The following is a 15,064-nucleotide window of genomic DNA, read 5'->3' on the forward strand; positions in this document are numbered from 1 at the left end:
TCCATGAAAATTAAAAAGTAAGAAATTAGATTGTCAAATATTAGGCTGTTACATAAACTTTCTCTACAAACTTGTAAAAAAGATTTTTTTTTTACAAAATTTGTTTAATATCAATTTATTCTATACTCTTAGCTAAAATCTTTAATTTTTAATTTGATTTTTATCTATTATTTTAAATTCTAAAACATTTTTAAACATTATATTTTAAGATTGATGTATGTATATTAGATTAAATACTTCTTCTTTTTAATTATAATATAAGAAAAATCAACATTTCAATTACATGCTGAAAATATGTTTTAAAAGATACCAAATTTTTATTTTAGAAATATTTTTAAAATTTTTACCTTTTTAATTTTATTTAAAATTAGAGTTTTAAACATATCATTTTTTTTATTTTTCTAACTTTTTTCTTTTTAAATAGTATTTCAAATTTTTGAAAAGAAGTATTTGGAATAACATTTTAAAATTTAAATATTTGCTAAAATTAATTTTCTTGATGAATCTTTAAAATATTTAAAATTGTTTAAACATTATCTAAAAAATTAAATCTATTTTGAGATAATTTTAAAAGGTATGTTAAAACCAATTTAAATTTGGTTCTTTAAACTTATTTGAAAACTATTTAATTTTTAAATATTTTTAAAACTATTAAAAACAATGTAAATATATATTTAGAAAGACACGCGGCATTCGTATGTTATGCCAAATGTCATAAAAATATAGTGTGAACACTAATATGAAGGTTATTCTTAGAAGATTTTTCTGACAAATAAACAAAAAATGTAAGGAAAATAAATCATTAAAAACTGTCTTCTGTTGAAAATTTTAAAAATAATTTGTAGAAAATGAAAATAGAAAATAATAAAAATCGTGTTAATATTGTCTTTTTTTATTTTCACTATTCAAAATTAAAAAGTTGAATATAAGAATTTTCAAAATTTAATTTAATGAAATCCGAAAAAATTCAATAAAAGTTAAATACCATATCCTTTATATAGTAAAAGTTGTACCTAGCTAATTACATAATAATTATTCTTAAATTTATTCATTTTGAGAAAAGTGAGGAAATTCAAATACTTGTAATTCATCTTGTTTAGCTAAGCAATTCATAACTAAATTTTGTTCTCTCGAGATGTTTTTGAGATAAAATACTTTGAATTCTGTTTTTATTTCTAATAAAGAGGAAAGAAATTCTATATTCCTAATCGATCCCTCCTATTGATAGCTACTTCCAATTCAAACGAAATCCGTTCCTGAAAATATAAAAATCTTGTCAACTTTTTTATTGATTGGTTTATTCTTTTTTTCTTTTGAGTCTTTAAGCAAAGATTTTTTTATTTTTTATAATTTTATCTTCAATGTTAGAATTTATATTATAGTAGATGTGACCACTTCAAAGCAGCTCTGCTTTGTTAGACCTGAAAGTCATCTCTAATTCCCGCCCACTCTTTGATTATATATTTGGACCCCAACCAACTCTTTGTTCGCCACCCTTAACTTCATCATGGCCACTGACGCTTCACCCCAGCTCCGGTCCGTGCCACCTTCTTCAGACTTTCACCCTGAAATCTCACTTTCTCAGTCGCCAACCCACGATGGCCTTCACTTTTGGCAATTCATGATCGCTGGCTCCATAGCCGGCACCGTCGAGCACATGGCTATGTTTCCTCTCGACACACTTAAGACACGCATGCAAGCTCTTGGCGCTTCATGTTCGGTTCAACCCGTCAGCGTTCGTCAAGCCCTCGGTTCCATCTTAAAGCTAGAAGGTCCTCCCGGTCTTTACCGTGGTATAGCTGCAATGGGGCTTGGCGCAGGACCTGCACATGCAGTTTACTTTTCTGTTTACGAGCTATCTAAGCAAGTTTTGTCCCGTGGTGATCCGAATAACTCAATGGTTCACGCTGCTTCTGGCGTGGTGGCCACAGTAACAAGTGACGCGGTCTTCACGCCGATGGATATGGTGAAGCAGAGACTGCAGTTGAAGAATAGTCCGTACAAAGGTGTAGCGGAGTGCGTGCGTATGGTGGTGATGGAGGAAGGGATTGGAGCCTTCTATGCTTCTTATAGAACCACTGTTATTATGAACGCGCCGTTCACTGCTGTCCACTTTGCCACATACGAGGCGGCAAAGAGAGAGTTGATGGAGGTGTCGCCTGATACAGCCAATGATGAGAGGTTGGTAATTCATGCCACTGCTGGTGCCGGTGCTGGTGCCTTGGCTGCTGCTCTTACGACTCCGCTTGATGTTGTTAAAACCCAGTTGCAGTGTCAGGTAAAATACTTGTTTATTGCTTCTCCACTCTGTTTTCCTAGCTTAGAAATTGTGAATTGGATTGATTGATTGATGTTAAACAACAGGGAGTGTGTGGTTGCGATAAATTTTCGAGCAGTTCAATTGGGAATGTGATTGAAACAATAGTGAAGAAGGATGGATACAGGGGCCTTATGAGGGGATGGATTCCAAGGACGCTCTTCCATGCTCCAGCTGCTGCAATCTGTTGGTCTATTTACGAAGCATCTAAGTCCTTCTTCCAACAGCTTAACAGCCGCTAAAACCAAACCAAGCATCATCTCTGTCAAACAAATAACCTTCACACTTGAATGAATGTCCAATACAACATTGAAACTTCGCAGTACGCTTGTCTAAAATTTGCTCCCCGCACAGGTCAAGCAATATATTACTACTTTTTATTAATCAATCAAGTTAGTTGATCCTTTCTCATACGGCCTGTCAGGATATACGAAATTTGGACACTTCACTTTCTCAAGTCCTGTGAGCTTGGATGATTAACTAGGTCTTAAACATTTTCCGTCAGGCATGTTACGATTTTGAGCCACCAAGGTCTATGACATCTCTGAGATCCACCAAAAGACATGACAAAACTTAAAGTTGGAAGTAATCTTGTTTTCTTGGCTTGGCTGAATTAATATGAAACGATGAATAACAAAAAGGATAAGCTCCTTCCTCCAACTTTCCTAACTGTAAGTCTGCCAATGATCGATGTTCCAAGATGACGTTTGTTCATAAGCAGCGGCAATATACAGGAAACTTTTGCCTAAAAGGTGTTTTGGCTTCTATGTATCATATCCTTAATTTCAAGATACAGCACCGTATGAAACTATAAATCATCCATTTTTGTGGCTTCGGGCATCAGAGTAATGCGGCATTTCATTTGCTAGAACCAAAGTCCTTAGTCCTGTACAGATTTGATTACAAAGCTTGCGCCATAACTCATAAATGTCAAAATAAATTCTAATCTATCAGTGCCATGGCATTGGTCGGTAACACCAAAGACTTGTTAAAAACAGAGAACTTGCAGATCCTCTAAAGCACCTTCCATACAATTTATAATATCTTAATACACAAGGTTCATGCATTGCCACCTTCATTGTATACGTATATATATATTTGGCCAGACACCTTCAACATAGTAGAACAGAGTAAAAGCCTTATCACAATAGAAACCATAAAGTTAACCAGTCTTTGCACTTGAATTCTAAAACTTATTATGGACACAAAAGTATGAAGGTTCAGAGTTAAAAGTTAAAAGAAATAGGATCTCCAAGGCATCCTAACCACTTTAAAACTTATCTACACTTACTCCATCCCTGGAAACCTCGTACGCCTCTCTATTCCTGCTTTTCTTCATTCCGGCTGTGACATAGATCTTCGATCCTTCACAAGTGATACTGGTTACTTTTACCCATATCATCACCTTTGTCTTCATACCCTCTATATCAGCCAGCTTTCCTTTCTCCAGATACCCAGTCACAGTGGTGAAGAAGCGCAGAACAGATGAGTCCTTGTATCCCACTTCACATATTGCTGGAATAAAAACAGTGAGCTTCCCAGTCTCTTCATTGAATTCATAATTTGTGGCATCACGAGGGAAGATTCCTATTGGCAGGTTATACTCTCTTAACAGCTCTGGCAACGGCTTTTGCATTTTTCCTGTAAAAAGCCAATTATTGGTATTAATGACAGTTTTGGGAGGAACCTATAGAAACTGCAGCATATTCTATTATCGAATGAAGTGTAAAGATGAAGTCTATATATCGCACGTTCAACTCCATTAATACCCCAACCCACAGACAGAAGAAGGGCTCCACGAGAATGTTTGAGTGGTAGGTAGTATTGTGAAAGTTATTATAAGGATCAATATGTTCATTTTTTGGACAACCGATATCTATTGAAATTAGTGTTGGCTACAAAAAAAACTAGAAGCCTTACGTTGGCATTCTCTACATTAAGTATCATCACAATTTAGGCAGCCACTTGGTATTCCAAAACGGAATACTTAAGAGACTAATAACGGTTAGCATCTTTTTCCTTACAGGTTTAAGTACATAAGCTAATCGTATATATTGATTATATGAAGCACAAGCAATGAACTGGATACACATTTTATCCTTCAGAACATAGCAAAAGCTATCTATAACAAGTAAAAAGTCACACAAAGAAAATAGAACAGCCAACGATTCTGCCAGAGAAGGACAAACCTTTGATTTTATTAACCAACCATTTGGCTCCCCCTTCAATACTGGTGGATAATGACTGATTGAAAGGGAGAAAAGATGATGTTAGCACGAGGAATGTCAATAGGGAAAGATAGACATGCAGAACACAAGGAGTAGAGAATACTGATAAATGAACAGGTATTCATCAACATACCAGCTTTGCAGCATTTGGAGAAAACATGAAACGAGTTTATAACATTCCAAAGACTGAATTTCTTCCAACTTTTTAAGAAATTTGTTAAATATTATATATTCAAAGATATGAAAATTGTCACACGGTTGGATGCAATACAGGCCAAAATAAAAAGATTTCCAATCAATCCTAGGTTAAAGTTTCAGTAACAAAGGAGGAAAAACTGTCTTTGCTAATTACAGTGAACAAATAAAGAGTCGGAATTTGCACCTTGAGCAATACGCTGATTAATCTAACATTTGAAAATCAAATTAACCGTCGCAGTTACATGTACGTAATCCGAATAGATCAATATTAAAACAACATTTCAGAAAGAAACCCTAGGCGAATTAACGATACCAACAAATTCTGGAGCAGAGCAGAGTAAAAATCGGAAACTGAAGTGAAAAAAATGAAGTAAAAGGTATGAATAGAGAGGGGCATAGATACGTTGAGGTCGTCGCCGACGGAATCGATCTCCTTGTTGGCCTTCTGGCCGAGCCAATAGGAGCCCACCTTGTTCAATATCTGATCCATCTGTGGTGAGGAATATCAAATCTCGATTAAGCTCCTCTGATTCTCTCTCTGTCTCTGTGAGGAAAGAGAAACCTAAGGGGTGAAATCTAGAGAGAGAGAGAGAGATGAGCTTTCGTAATTCTATATCTAAAACTTTTGACTGTTAGATAGATAGAACCGTCTTTACCGTACCCGCTGAGTAAAACTTTCTCCCAATTTTAACCGTTCTGTAAATTTCAAAGTCAAACCCAATCTTATTTTCCTTTTGGTAAACTCTACTAATGGTGACCAACTCTTATAAATTTTAGAAAAGTTTATACTTTAGTAACTCACATTTATATCTATTTTCATTTTGGTCACTATAAGTAGGGGTGTTCAAATTTCGGTTAAAATTGAATTAACTGACCTCCAACTGAACCGATTCAATTCGGTCGGAGGTCAGTTAATGATTTTTTAGAAATTCAATTATCGATTAATTCGATTCAAAATCAGATAATTAATCGAATTATACGAACTATATGTAGTTTTAATTCAGTTAATTCAAATAATTTGATCAAATGAACATTACCAATTTATATATATTATACTTATTTTAACCAAAAAAACAAAAACATATAAATTCTGGTTCGATAACGGTTAAAAAATTAAAAAAATCGATTAATTCAGTTAATATATTCCGAACTAGCTGGTCAAATCAGATATCTTATTTTCCACCAAGGATTTATTTTTTGGGCTACTTTCTTTTCATTTTAGTCCAGTAACAATATTTTAGAAAAAAAAATGACCCTAAACTCCGCCTGACGTTAGAGCGGCGATCAGAAACCACTTATCGGTGGTCCAAAATCCTCTCTTTTTCACCTACAGTTTAGATTTCCCTGAAAACTAAAAAGGGTTCGACCCATTCAATCAGTTGGGTTTTAAGCAAAAACAAAGGCCCATAATGGTAGAGTTGGTATGGGGCTTAATCAGTACCCAAATATCCAATTAGAATTAAAATTGGGGTCAAAAGCAATCAATTTAGACTTAAGTTAGTTTTATAAAACGAAGGGCTCAACAGGCCCAGAAGTTTAACGGGCAATTAATTTCAAACTTCGGAGTGTACCCAAAATAGAAATTTTAGTTCCGACCAAATTTGGTGTCAATAATTATGAGTTTATATATTGATTGAGAGTATAGGGATATTGGATTAGGCATTGATATATATGGGCGTAGGATTATTTAATAACTAATAAATTAATTGGTTTTGATATCCAAAATAATAATCCATTGAATAAAGTACAACAATCAATTAACCGAACAAATCGATTAACCAATCATGTTGATTTATTTATATATTTAAGTCTCTGACTGAGTCGGTGTCACAAGTCAACCAATCACCAATTTGATTAGAGAAATTAAAGAAATACCTTTCTTGTAATTAAAATAAATTATATTATTTGAGGATACTTTAATCTTTTTACTTTAACAAAAACTAATAAAAATATGTGTATGAATCACTAAAATCTTAAATTTGCTATTCAACCAAAATTTCATTTTATTGTTATTTATACATTTTTATTTTAATATTATTATTATTATTATTCAAGTCCCTGATTGAGATAGTGTCACAAGTCAACGGACACCAATTCAATAATGAAATTACAAAATGTCTTTCGTAATTAAAATGAGTTATATTATTCGATGGTATAGTATTTTATTTTTATTTTAAAATGCATATAGAGGAATTTGAACACACCATTGGCATTAATAAAATCTTAAATTTAACACTAAATCAAAGTTATACTTTAATTTTTTATACATATTAATTTTATTATGCACATTTTATTACCTCCATCAATTATATAACTGTACTTTTTTATCACAAAAAAATAACCTAGTGAAATAAAGACCTACAATGTTGAATAAAGGCATGAACAAACAAAGCCTCGAATTCTGCTAGCCCTGGGCTGGCTTGTCTTGCCAATCTTGCCACTGAATTCTCTATTAGCATGTTGAATTTTAACATCCTCCATTCCTCCAAAATTTTCAATACTCTTCGAGCAAGAGCAGAAGTATCCAATGTTTCTATGCTAAGTGGGCTCCTCCAAAAATAGCCCATAACTCCGATCGGAGAACCGAGCAGTATCCAATGTTATGGCCAAGTTAAGCAGCCATCTTGTCCCCGAAAACAACCCCAGTTAAAGCTCACGAGTTCGTTGTATTAACAGCGCCATCAACATTTAATGTAATCCATCCCGTTTCAGGTGGGAGCCAGTGATTAACTCAAGTGATTACTACTGCTGTCTCCGTTTAAAGTGTAGTTAGCCCACACTTTCGCTGTCATGAGGATTTGAGTTGAATCAAAGTTATCTTCTCCTAGAACTGCAAGATTCCTCTATCTCATCAGTGAATCACATCTTCATCCTTAATCTTAATATCATCATCTTCAACAGCCTTACTATTAGTAGCACTCGACGACCCCCAATCTCGCATGAATTTGTCTTTGAACGATATCGACTCCATCCGTCCAGCATCCATAGGGGAATCTCCATAATCTGGCGGATCATCCTCTCGAAGACGAACTTTCTTTGTTGCCCTTCCAGTGTTACCCGTAGCTTGCGTGGTTGTTCATTGTTGAGTGTCATAGTTTTGAACAACTTTAAATTCGTAGCATTTTTTTCACTAAGTTATACTATTTCTTTTAATCTATACTATTATATAAGCTTCTAATTGAGTTGATGTAACAAATCACCCTAACACTAATTCAATTAGAGAAATTATGAAAATACTTTTCATAATTAAAATCTTAAATTACCCTCGATTAAAGTTTTATTTTGATATAAACATTTTGTTACCTCTTATATTAATAAAAATATTAGATTGAATTGATGCCATAAGTTAACTCGACACTAATTCAAGATAGATGACAACAACATGATAAAAAATTATATTCATTTAATATTCTTTTATTAATACCATGTTCTATATCTTATTATTAACTAATTTCAAATAAAAATTTACATATTTCTATATTCTAAATAGATTATATCCATATATAAAATTTTTAATTTTAAGTAAGTAAATTAAATTTATTTATTTTTATGACTCATCTCCTTAAGCAGCCCTCACTTTCTTTAACTTAATCCGCCGAAGCGTTTTGATATTTACATTTGTCCTACAAACCCAAAAATAACATCCAATTTATTTTCCTGGAAAGGCGATGTTAACACTCCAGATTCTCATCCACCGAAGGAGTAGAGTAGGTAAAAGAAAAGTGAAAGAGGGGAAACCATAAAATAAGATCCAGAAAAGACCGAAATAGAGGATCTAAAGCTAAACCATAAACTAGAAAAATTGTACTATTTTTGTGAGAAATTTAAAAATTAATATAAATTAATATTTTTGATGATTTTTCGGAACCATGCGCTGAGCTCATACCTGTTTGTTCTGTGGTTGAGATACGTAGCTGGTTTAACGCCAGGAATTTGAAATCACCGCCTCGCCACCGCTTCTTTACTTCTGATGCATTAATTTTCAATACATTTTAAATGAATTAGGTTGTAATAATTTTATATGATTTATTTTTGTGTTCTTAGCTAGCTAGATAGACAGGGGTCAATAATCAAATTATAGAGAGCGCGCTAGAATTTGAGTTTCCCTTTTTGCCTACTATCACATCACTTTCTAAAATACAGTGTTATATCAGATTAACCATCAATCTACCAGACCTGTGTTATATAATTGTAGACTAGGTCTTATATCAAATACTGCTCCATTTACTATTAATTGAAATTATTACAATTTTAACACTCAATCGATGATTAAAATAATTTTAATTAATTTAGACAGAATTAATCGAATTTTTATATATTTTTTTAATTTAAAAAGCAAAACTAACAAATAACACAATAACACTAATTTAAAATCATCATAACAAGCACTACATTAACAACAAGGAAATTTGAGACTTGAGTGATAAAATATAAAATGAAAATGAAGAAAAAGATTTGAAAATGTCAAGAATAGAAGATCTACTATCGAGCGATTTTGAGTTTGGCAATGGAAAGGAAAGAAAATAAATTAGGGCTTCCTTCTTCTTCTTCTTTTACTTATTTATTTATTTTTAGTTTAAAAATATAAAATGTATTATGATTTTAAGATCATTATAATAATTTGTATAAACCCAAGATTCTTTAATTTTTATATTTTTGTTTACGGCCCTATCTAATATATTGGGCTTATAATATTTTGTTATTAATAATTTGATTAATAGGTTAATTTAGTTAATTACTCGGTTTCGAACTAAATTAATTATTAATTAAAATTTTAAAAAAATCCTTATCCGATATCCGACCGAATTAGATTCGGTGGCTGGTCAGTTAATCAAAATAATTCGGTACGGTCAATTATTTCAGATAAAATTGAAATATGCACACCTTTAGGTTTTAGGGTTTCTAAATGGATTAATATATATTTTGCCCTAAAACCATTCATTTGTATTTTATTGGTACCTATTTTTTTAACTCAGTTAGTATTTGAACTTGTATTCCATCTACTAAGTCAGTACTTTTGTACTACAACACCCTTAACTCGTATCCGTCGCCAAAACAAGGTTACAGAGCGTTACCGGAATAAACAGATCAAATACAGACATTTCATATTATTTAAAATTCATGTCAAATATTATTCACCAAGTCCCTTATATGAGCCCTCGAAGCCCAAAACATACATTAGAAACAAGTCGGGACTAAACCGGGTATTCAGAGAATATTTCACGAAATTTCAAAATTTTTCCTAGGTGCAAGGTACACATGCCCCTGTGGCTCACACGGCCAAGACACACGCCCATATTTTAGGCCGTGTAACTCTCTGACTTGGGTCACATGGCCAAGTCACACACCCGTGTGCTAGGTCGTGTGTAGGTGCAGGGGTCACCTGGCCAAGCCACACGCCTGTGTGCCAGGCCGTGTGATCAATTTTGAGCATTCTATTTTGAAATTTTTAAGATGCAGAGAACACACGGCCAAAACACATGCCTATGTTATAGGCTGATTGTCACACACAGCTAAGACACACGCCAATGTCTCTGCCTGTGTGGATGAAATAGGGATATTTCCAAGCCATATTTCTCACCCAACTTGGCATCAACCTACATTAACACTTTAACACATTTACAAGCCAATATAAAACATTCAAATCAAGCCAAAACTAAGTCTTATGCATATCATATCATCTTATATAATCAAGTATCCATGCTTAACAATTTGATCACTTACATATATATATCCATATCTATGCCAACTATACCAACTCAAACCATGGTACAATTTGCCTATTAGTTAACTATCAATCAATTATACCAAAACACACCATGATAAGGCCATATAATTGTATATATCAAAATGTATCAAACATAAGCTATTCAAATGGCTAATCACAACAAAACATTTACATGCCATCAACAGCCAAATTAACCTATACATGCCATTATACCAAAGTTGATTTAATAAATATACTGAAAAAGCGTGATTGATAATGTGATGTGGCTTCGACCAGCCTTAACAAGCTTTCGAGTTACTACAAAACAGAGAAAATAAAACAAAGTAAGCATTTAAGGCTTAGTAAGTTCGTATAACAGGAAATTAACTTACCATTTATTTCACATTTAAGGTAAGCTAACTAAACATGCTCAAACCAATTTGGCCAATTGCCTAAACACATATCCTTATCAAGCATGTTAGTCATGTAATTCACATAAATACCAAGAAACATGAATGAGTTCATTAATATTCAATTTCCACATGCATGTATTTATCACTTCAAGTGTCCATGAACATGTACATATCATATCTTTGTATTTAAAGTATTTCTCATAATAATTCATCTTGAATTCATATCATCTCATATTGGAACTTTACCCGTTAAATCATTTAAAATATCGATGGATAAAAGGGTAGTACACATGAAGTCTACGAATTTGAAATCCGTCAATTCATATTCAGGGGTGTTCATTAGAGCACATAATTGAGAAGCTCTCTCTCGAACCATATAACGGGAAGCTCATGTGAGCCATGTAACGGGAAACTTATCCGGGCTGTATAATAGGAAGCTCATAAGAGCCATATTTAGAAAGCTTATGTGAGCCAATAACGGGTAGCTCTGAAGAGCCATTAATCAGGAAGCTCCGAATAGCCAGATATCGAGAAGTTCAAGCGAGCCATATCGGGAAGCTCTGGAGAGCCATTAATTAGGAAGCTCACAAAGAGCCTTTAATTGGGAAGCTCATGAAGAGCCGTATATTAGGACGCTCATAAGAGCTGCGGTGTGTCCACAACACATGTAGGATCATAACCGATCGGGATGATCTGAAGAGCTATTAACGGGAAGCTTGCAGGAACCATATAACGGGAAGCTTGAGAGGGCATCGAATCTCATTTATCCAAACAAGAGTTATTATTTATCGGACATTATCAGATATGTGATCAATTTCATATTTATAGCACTTATACAATTTACATATACAACATTCAGTTCAAACATATAAATATTCACAATTTAGTTACACAAACTTACCTTGACAAGTGTTCGTGAATTGTAATCTACTAATCCGATACTTTTTCTTTTCCTTAATCCAATTCCGTATTTGGTCCATCCGAATCTATACGAGTAAATTTAGCTCAATTTAATACAATTCATACTCAATTCAATCCAATTCACATCTTAGGAAAAATGACCATTTTACCCTATACTTTATTTAATTATGATTTTGTCCCTAGGCTCGAAAAATGAAATTCATGCAATTTAATCCTTATTCGAAGCCTAACCGATTTTTACATATCATAATAACAGCTCATGTATTTCATAAAATTCAGAATTTTTCCATGAATTTTACATATTTACAATTTAGTCCCTAAATCACAATTTCATAAAAAATCACTTTACAAAAAGTTGTTTATCTATCAACACCCTTTCATTTCCTACCATAAATTTCATAATTCATACATATTCATCCATGACAAAACTTTAATACTTTGATAACTTTGCAAATTAATCCCCGAGATAGCTAGATTAAGCTATTACGATATCGGAAATATAAAAATTACTAAAAACGGGACAAGAAAACATACCTAATTGAGCCAAATAAGTTTTCTCAAAACCCAAATTCCGTGGCTAGGGTTTCCATCTTTTTATTTGGGAAAGATGATAAAATGATGATATTTCATGTTATTTTATTATTTATCATCTTTTCATCTTTTACTTTCCAATTTAGTCCTTTTCTTTATTTAATTTTCCATGGATGACTAAGCATACTTATCTACTAACTCCTCTTAATGGTCTATTTGCCATATAAGGACCTCCAATTTTGAATTCCAGAGCTATTTGATACTTATAGCTACTAGAACTCAACTTTTGCATTTCATGCAATTTGGTCCTTTTATCAATTAAACATATAATCGGTAAAATTTTCTTAACAAAGTTTTTATACGATATTCCAATCATAATGTAAATCATGAAATAATATTAATTTTTTTTTCCGGACTCGGATTTGTGGTCCCAAAACCACTGTTCTGATTTCACTAAAAATGAGCTGTTACATGTACTAACACCGACAATTTGTGCTAATGTGGTACTGATAACCAATTTGGTGATGTCATGTGACAACCTCTAAATGTGTCATGTGGCAAACACAAATAAAAATTAAAAATCTTTAAAATATATAAACTAATAAGAAGGTATAGTTTTTTCACATCAAGAACGAGCTCGACCAAATGGTTGCTCAAATACATATAAATATGGATACAAATTTCTAGTGATTCATTTCATTGGAAAGATATCTTTTAGCAAGTTTATATATTTTTAGTTTTCTTATAAAATGTCAAGTTATTTATATTATTTTTTAAATTAAAAATATATAAAATAGAAAATTAATAGAAAAATATAAAATTACATCAAGAGTGAACCAAAACATATGGTTGGTCATATTTAAATGCATTTGAACAACCATTTATCTACATTCATTGTAGACATGTTTTTTAGTTCTTTATATGCTTATATATTTTTGTAATTTTTATAAATTTATAAATTATATATATATTTCAAAATATTATAGGCTTTTAATATATTTTAGGATTAATATGTAGTTTAACTCTAAACTTGTTCAAAAGTTCCTAGTTGGTACATGAACTTTTTTTTGTACCTAGTTGGTACTTGAATTTGTTTTTCATCATACATATTGCCTCAATTTGTAAATAAGTTTAATTTTTTTAATGGTTAACATGTAGTTTGCCCTCTGAACTTGTGCAAAATACCTAGTTGTTACCTAAATTTGTACAAAAAGTACCTAAATTTGTACAAAAAGGTACCTAGTTACCTAAATTTGAGGGCAATAATACCTAGATGTTACCTAAATTTGTACAAAAAATAATTTATATTTTTTAAAAGATTTTTAATTTTTGTCTGTCACATGTCACACAAAGAGGTTATCACGTGTCATTATAGAATTGACCATCAATGCTACATCAGCACAAACTAACGACGTTAATGTGGATGTACCAACCTAGGTGATGAATTACAAGTTCAGGTACCAACTAGGTACAAAAAAAAATTAAGGCACTGACTAGGTATTTCTGGACAAATTCAGGGGTAAAGTACATATTAATCATATATTTTAATTGTATATATATTATATTTTAAAATAAAAATAATCGAAAAAATTGATATTTTATAAAAAAATTAAAAATATATAAAATTATTAGAAACACTCGGATTTGAACAATCATTGTCTAGATTCATTATTGATATTAAAAATTATATGTATTTTTATTAATTTATATATATTTAAAAGTAATTTTATTTATATTTGTCACGTGATATATTAAGAGGTCATCACATGTCATCGTCGGATTAGTTATTATTGTCACGTCAATATAAACTAATAGTGATAGTATAAAGATATCAACCTCATTAATGTAATACAATTTTAAATATCAACTAAGTAAAAGTTAAATAAATACCAATTAGATACAAATGAATAACTTAAACAACAAAATGTAACTAACCCTTCCTAAATTTACAGAATGGATAAATTGTTAACAATTTATATTTGATTTTAATTTTTGAGAAATTGGTTTTCCTAATATTTGCTTCGTCATGTCGCTTTCCTTGTCTACAACTAAATATCCGGCATTTATCTCTGATTCACCATCTTCGACACCATACATATATATAACCATGCAAATCCCATAGAAAGTAGATAATTGTGATCTGCAACGGAAGACTCAAATCAAAGCTTAACTGCCACAGATTAAAAGGAAAGTTTGATGGGTGTTGTGGTGGAGAGGCCTCATAATAGTCATCAGGAAATCGTTCGGGAGTTGATATCATGACTTTGGTCATCTCATGAAGATATAGAAGAATCCATACTAAATGAAAAAGAAAAAAAGAGGCACTTGCAACATGGGGAGCTCATGGCTGTCAAGTCATATATAGGAAGGGATATTGAAGAGTATCCAAATGGGTGAATCAAAAGGTCCAAATCAACCAATCATACCCAACCAAAGCAACTTGACCCAAGACTCCCACGTGACTCATACCTGCACTACCTCAAGGATCATGTGCTAAAGCCTCCCTCCAACTTGTTCCTTCTTTCTTTTATGCTACTACTACTACTTTCTAATTTTCTAAGCCACAACTCTGTTACTTAATTGTTTTTTAAGATGCAATGCAATGGGGTGCAAAACAAAACCCTAATATTTTTGAGTGGTGGTTAAAAGACAAGACAGAAGCAAAGAATGACGTTAAAGCAGCAAGACACCAAAAGTGAAAGCTATGGTTGCTTTGGGAGGGCATCCCATCAGCTATTAACCATTAGGC

At 32.3% G+C, this 15,064-nt stretch overlaps 2 protein-coding genes across 2 annotated transcripts; one reads left to right on the plus strand and one right to left on the minus strand.

Annotated features, from left to right (window-relative positions):
• The first annotated feature begins 1,400 nt into the window (after window positions 1–1,400).
• On the plus strand, window positions 1,401–2,728 carry LOC105799975 (uncharacterized). Its single transcript, XM_012630801.2, has 2 exons — window positions 1,401–2,278; window positions 2,365–2,728. Exons 1-2 carry the CDS (start codon window positions 1,508–1,510, stop codon window positions 2,557–2,559), a joined length of 966 nt encoding a protein of 321 aa, XP_012486255.1. The 5' UTR covers window positions 1,401–1,507; the 3' UTR covers window positions 2,560–2,728.
• A 599-nt stretch (window positions 2,729–3,327) lies between these two features.
• LOC105799976 (uncharacterized protein At5g01610) lies at window positions 3,328–5,361 on the minus strand. The gene is made up of 3 exons (XM_012630802.2): window positions 5,147–5,361; window positions 4,507–4,561; window positions 3,328–3,958 (listed from the first exon to the last, which is right to left on the minus strand). Exons 1-3 carry the CDS (start codon window positions 5,231–5,233, stop codon window positions 3,588–3,590), a joined length of 513 nt encoding a protein of 170 aa, XP_012486256.1. The 5' UTR covers window positions 5,234–5,361; the 3' UTR covers window positions 3,328–3,587.
• Between the last annotated feature and the right edge of the window lie 9,703 nt (window positions 5,362–15,064).

The sequence above is a fragment of the Gossypium raimondii genome, chromosome 9 (genome assembly GCF_025698545.1).
Source record: "Gossypium raimondii isolate GPD5lz chromosome 9, ASM2569854v1, whole genome shotgun sequence".
Lineage (NCBI taxonomy): Eukaryota > Viridiplantae > Streptophyta > Magnoliopsida > Malvales > Malvaceae > Gossypium > Gossypium raimondii.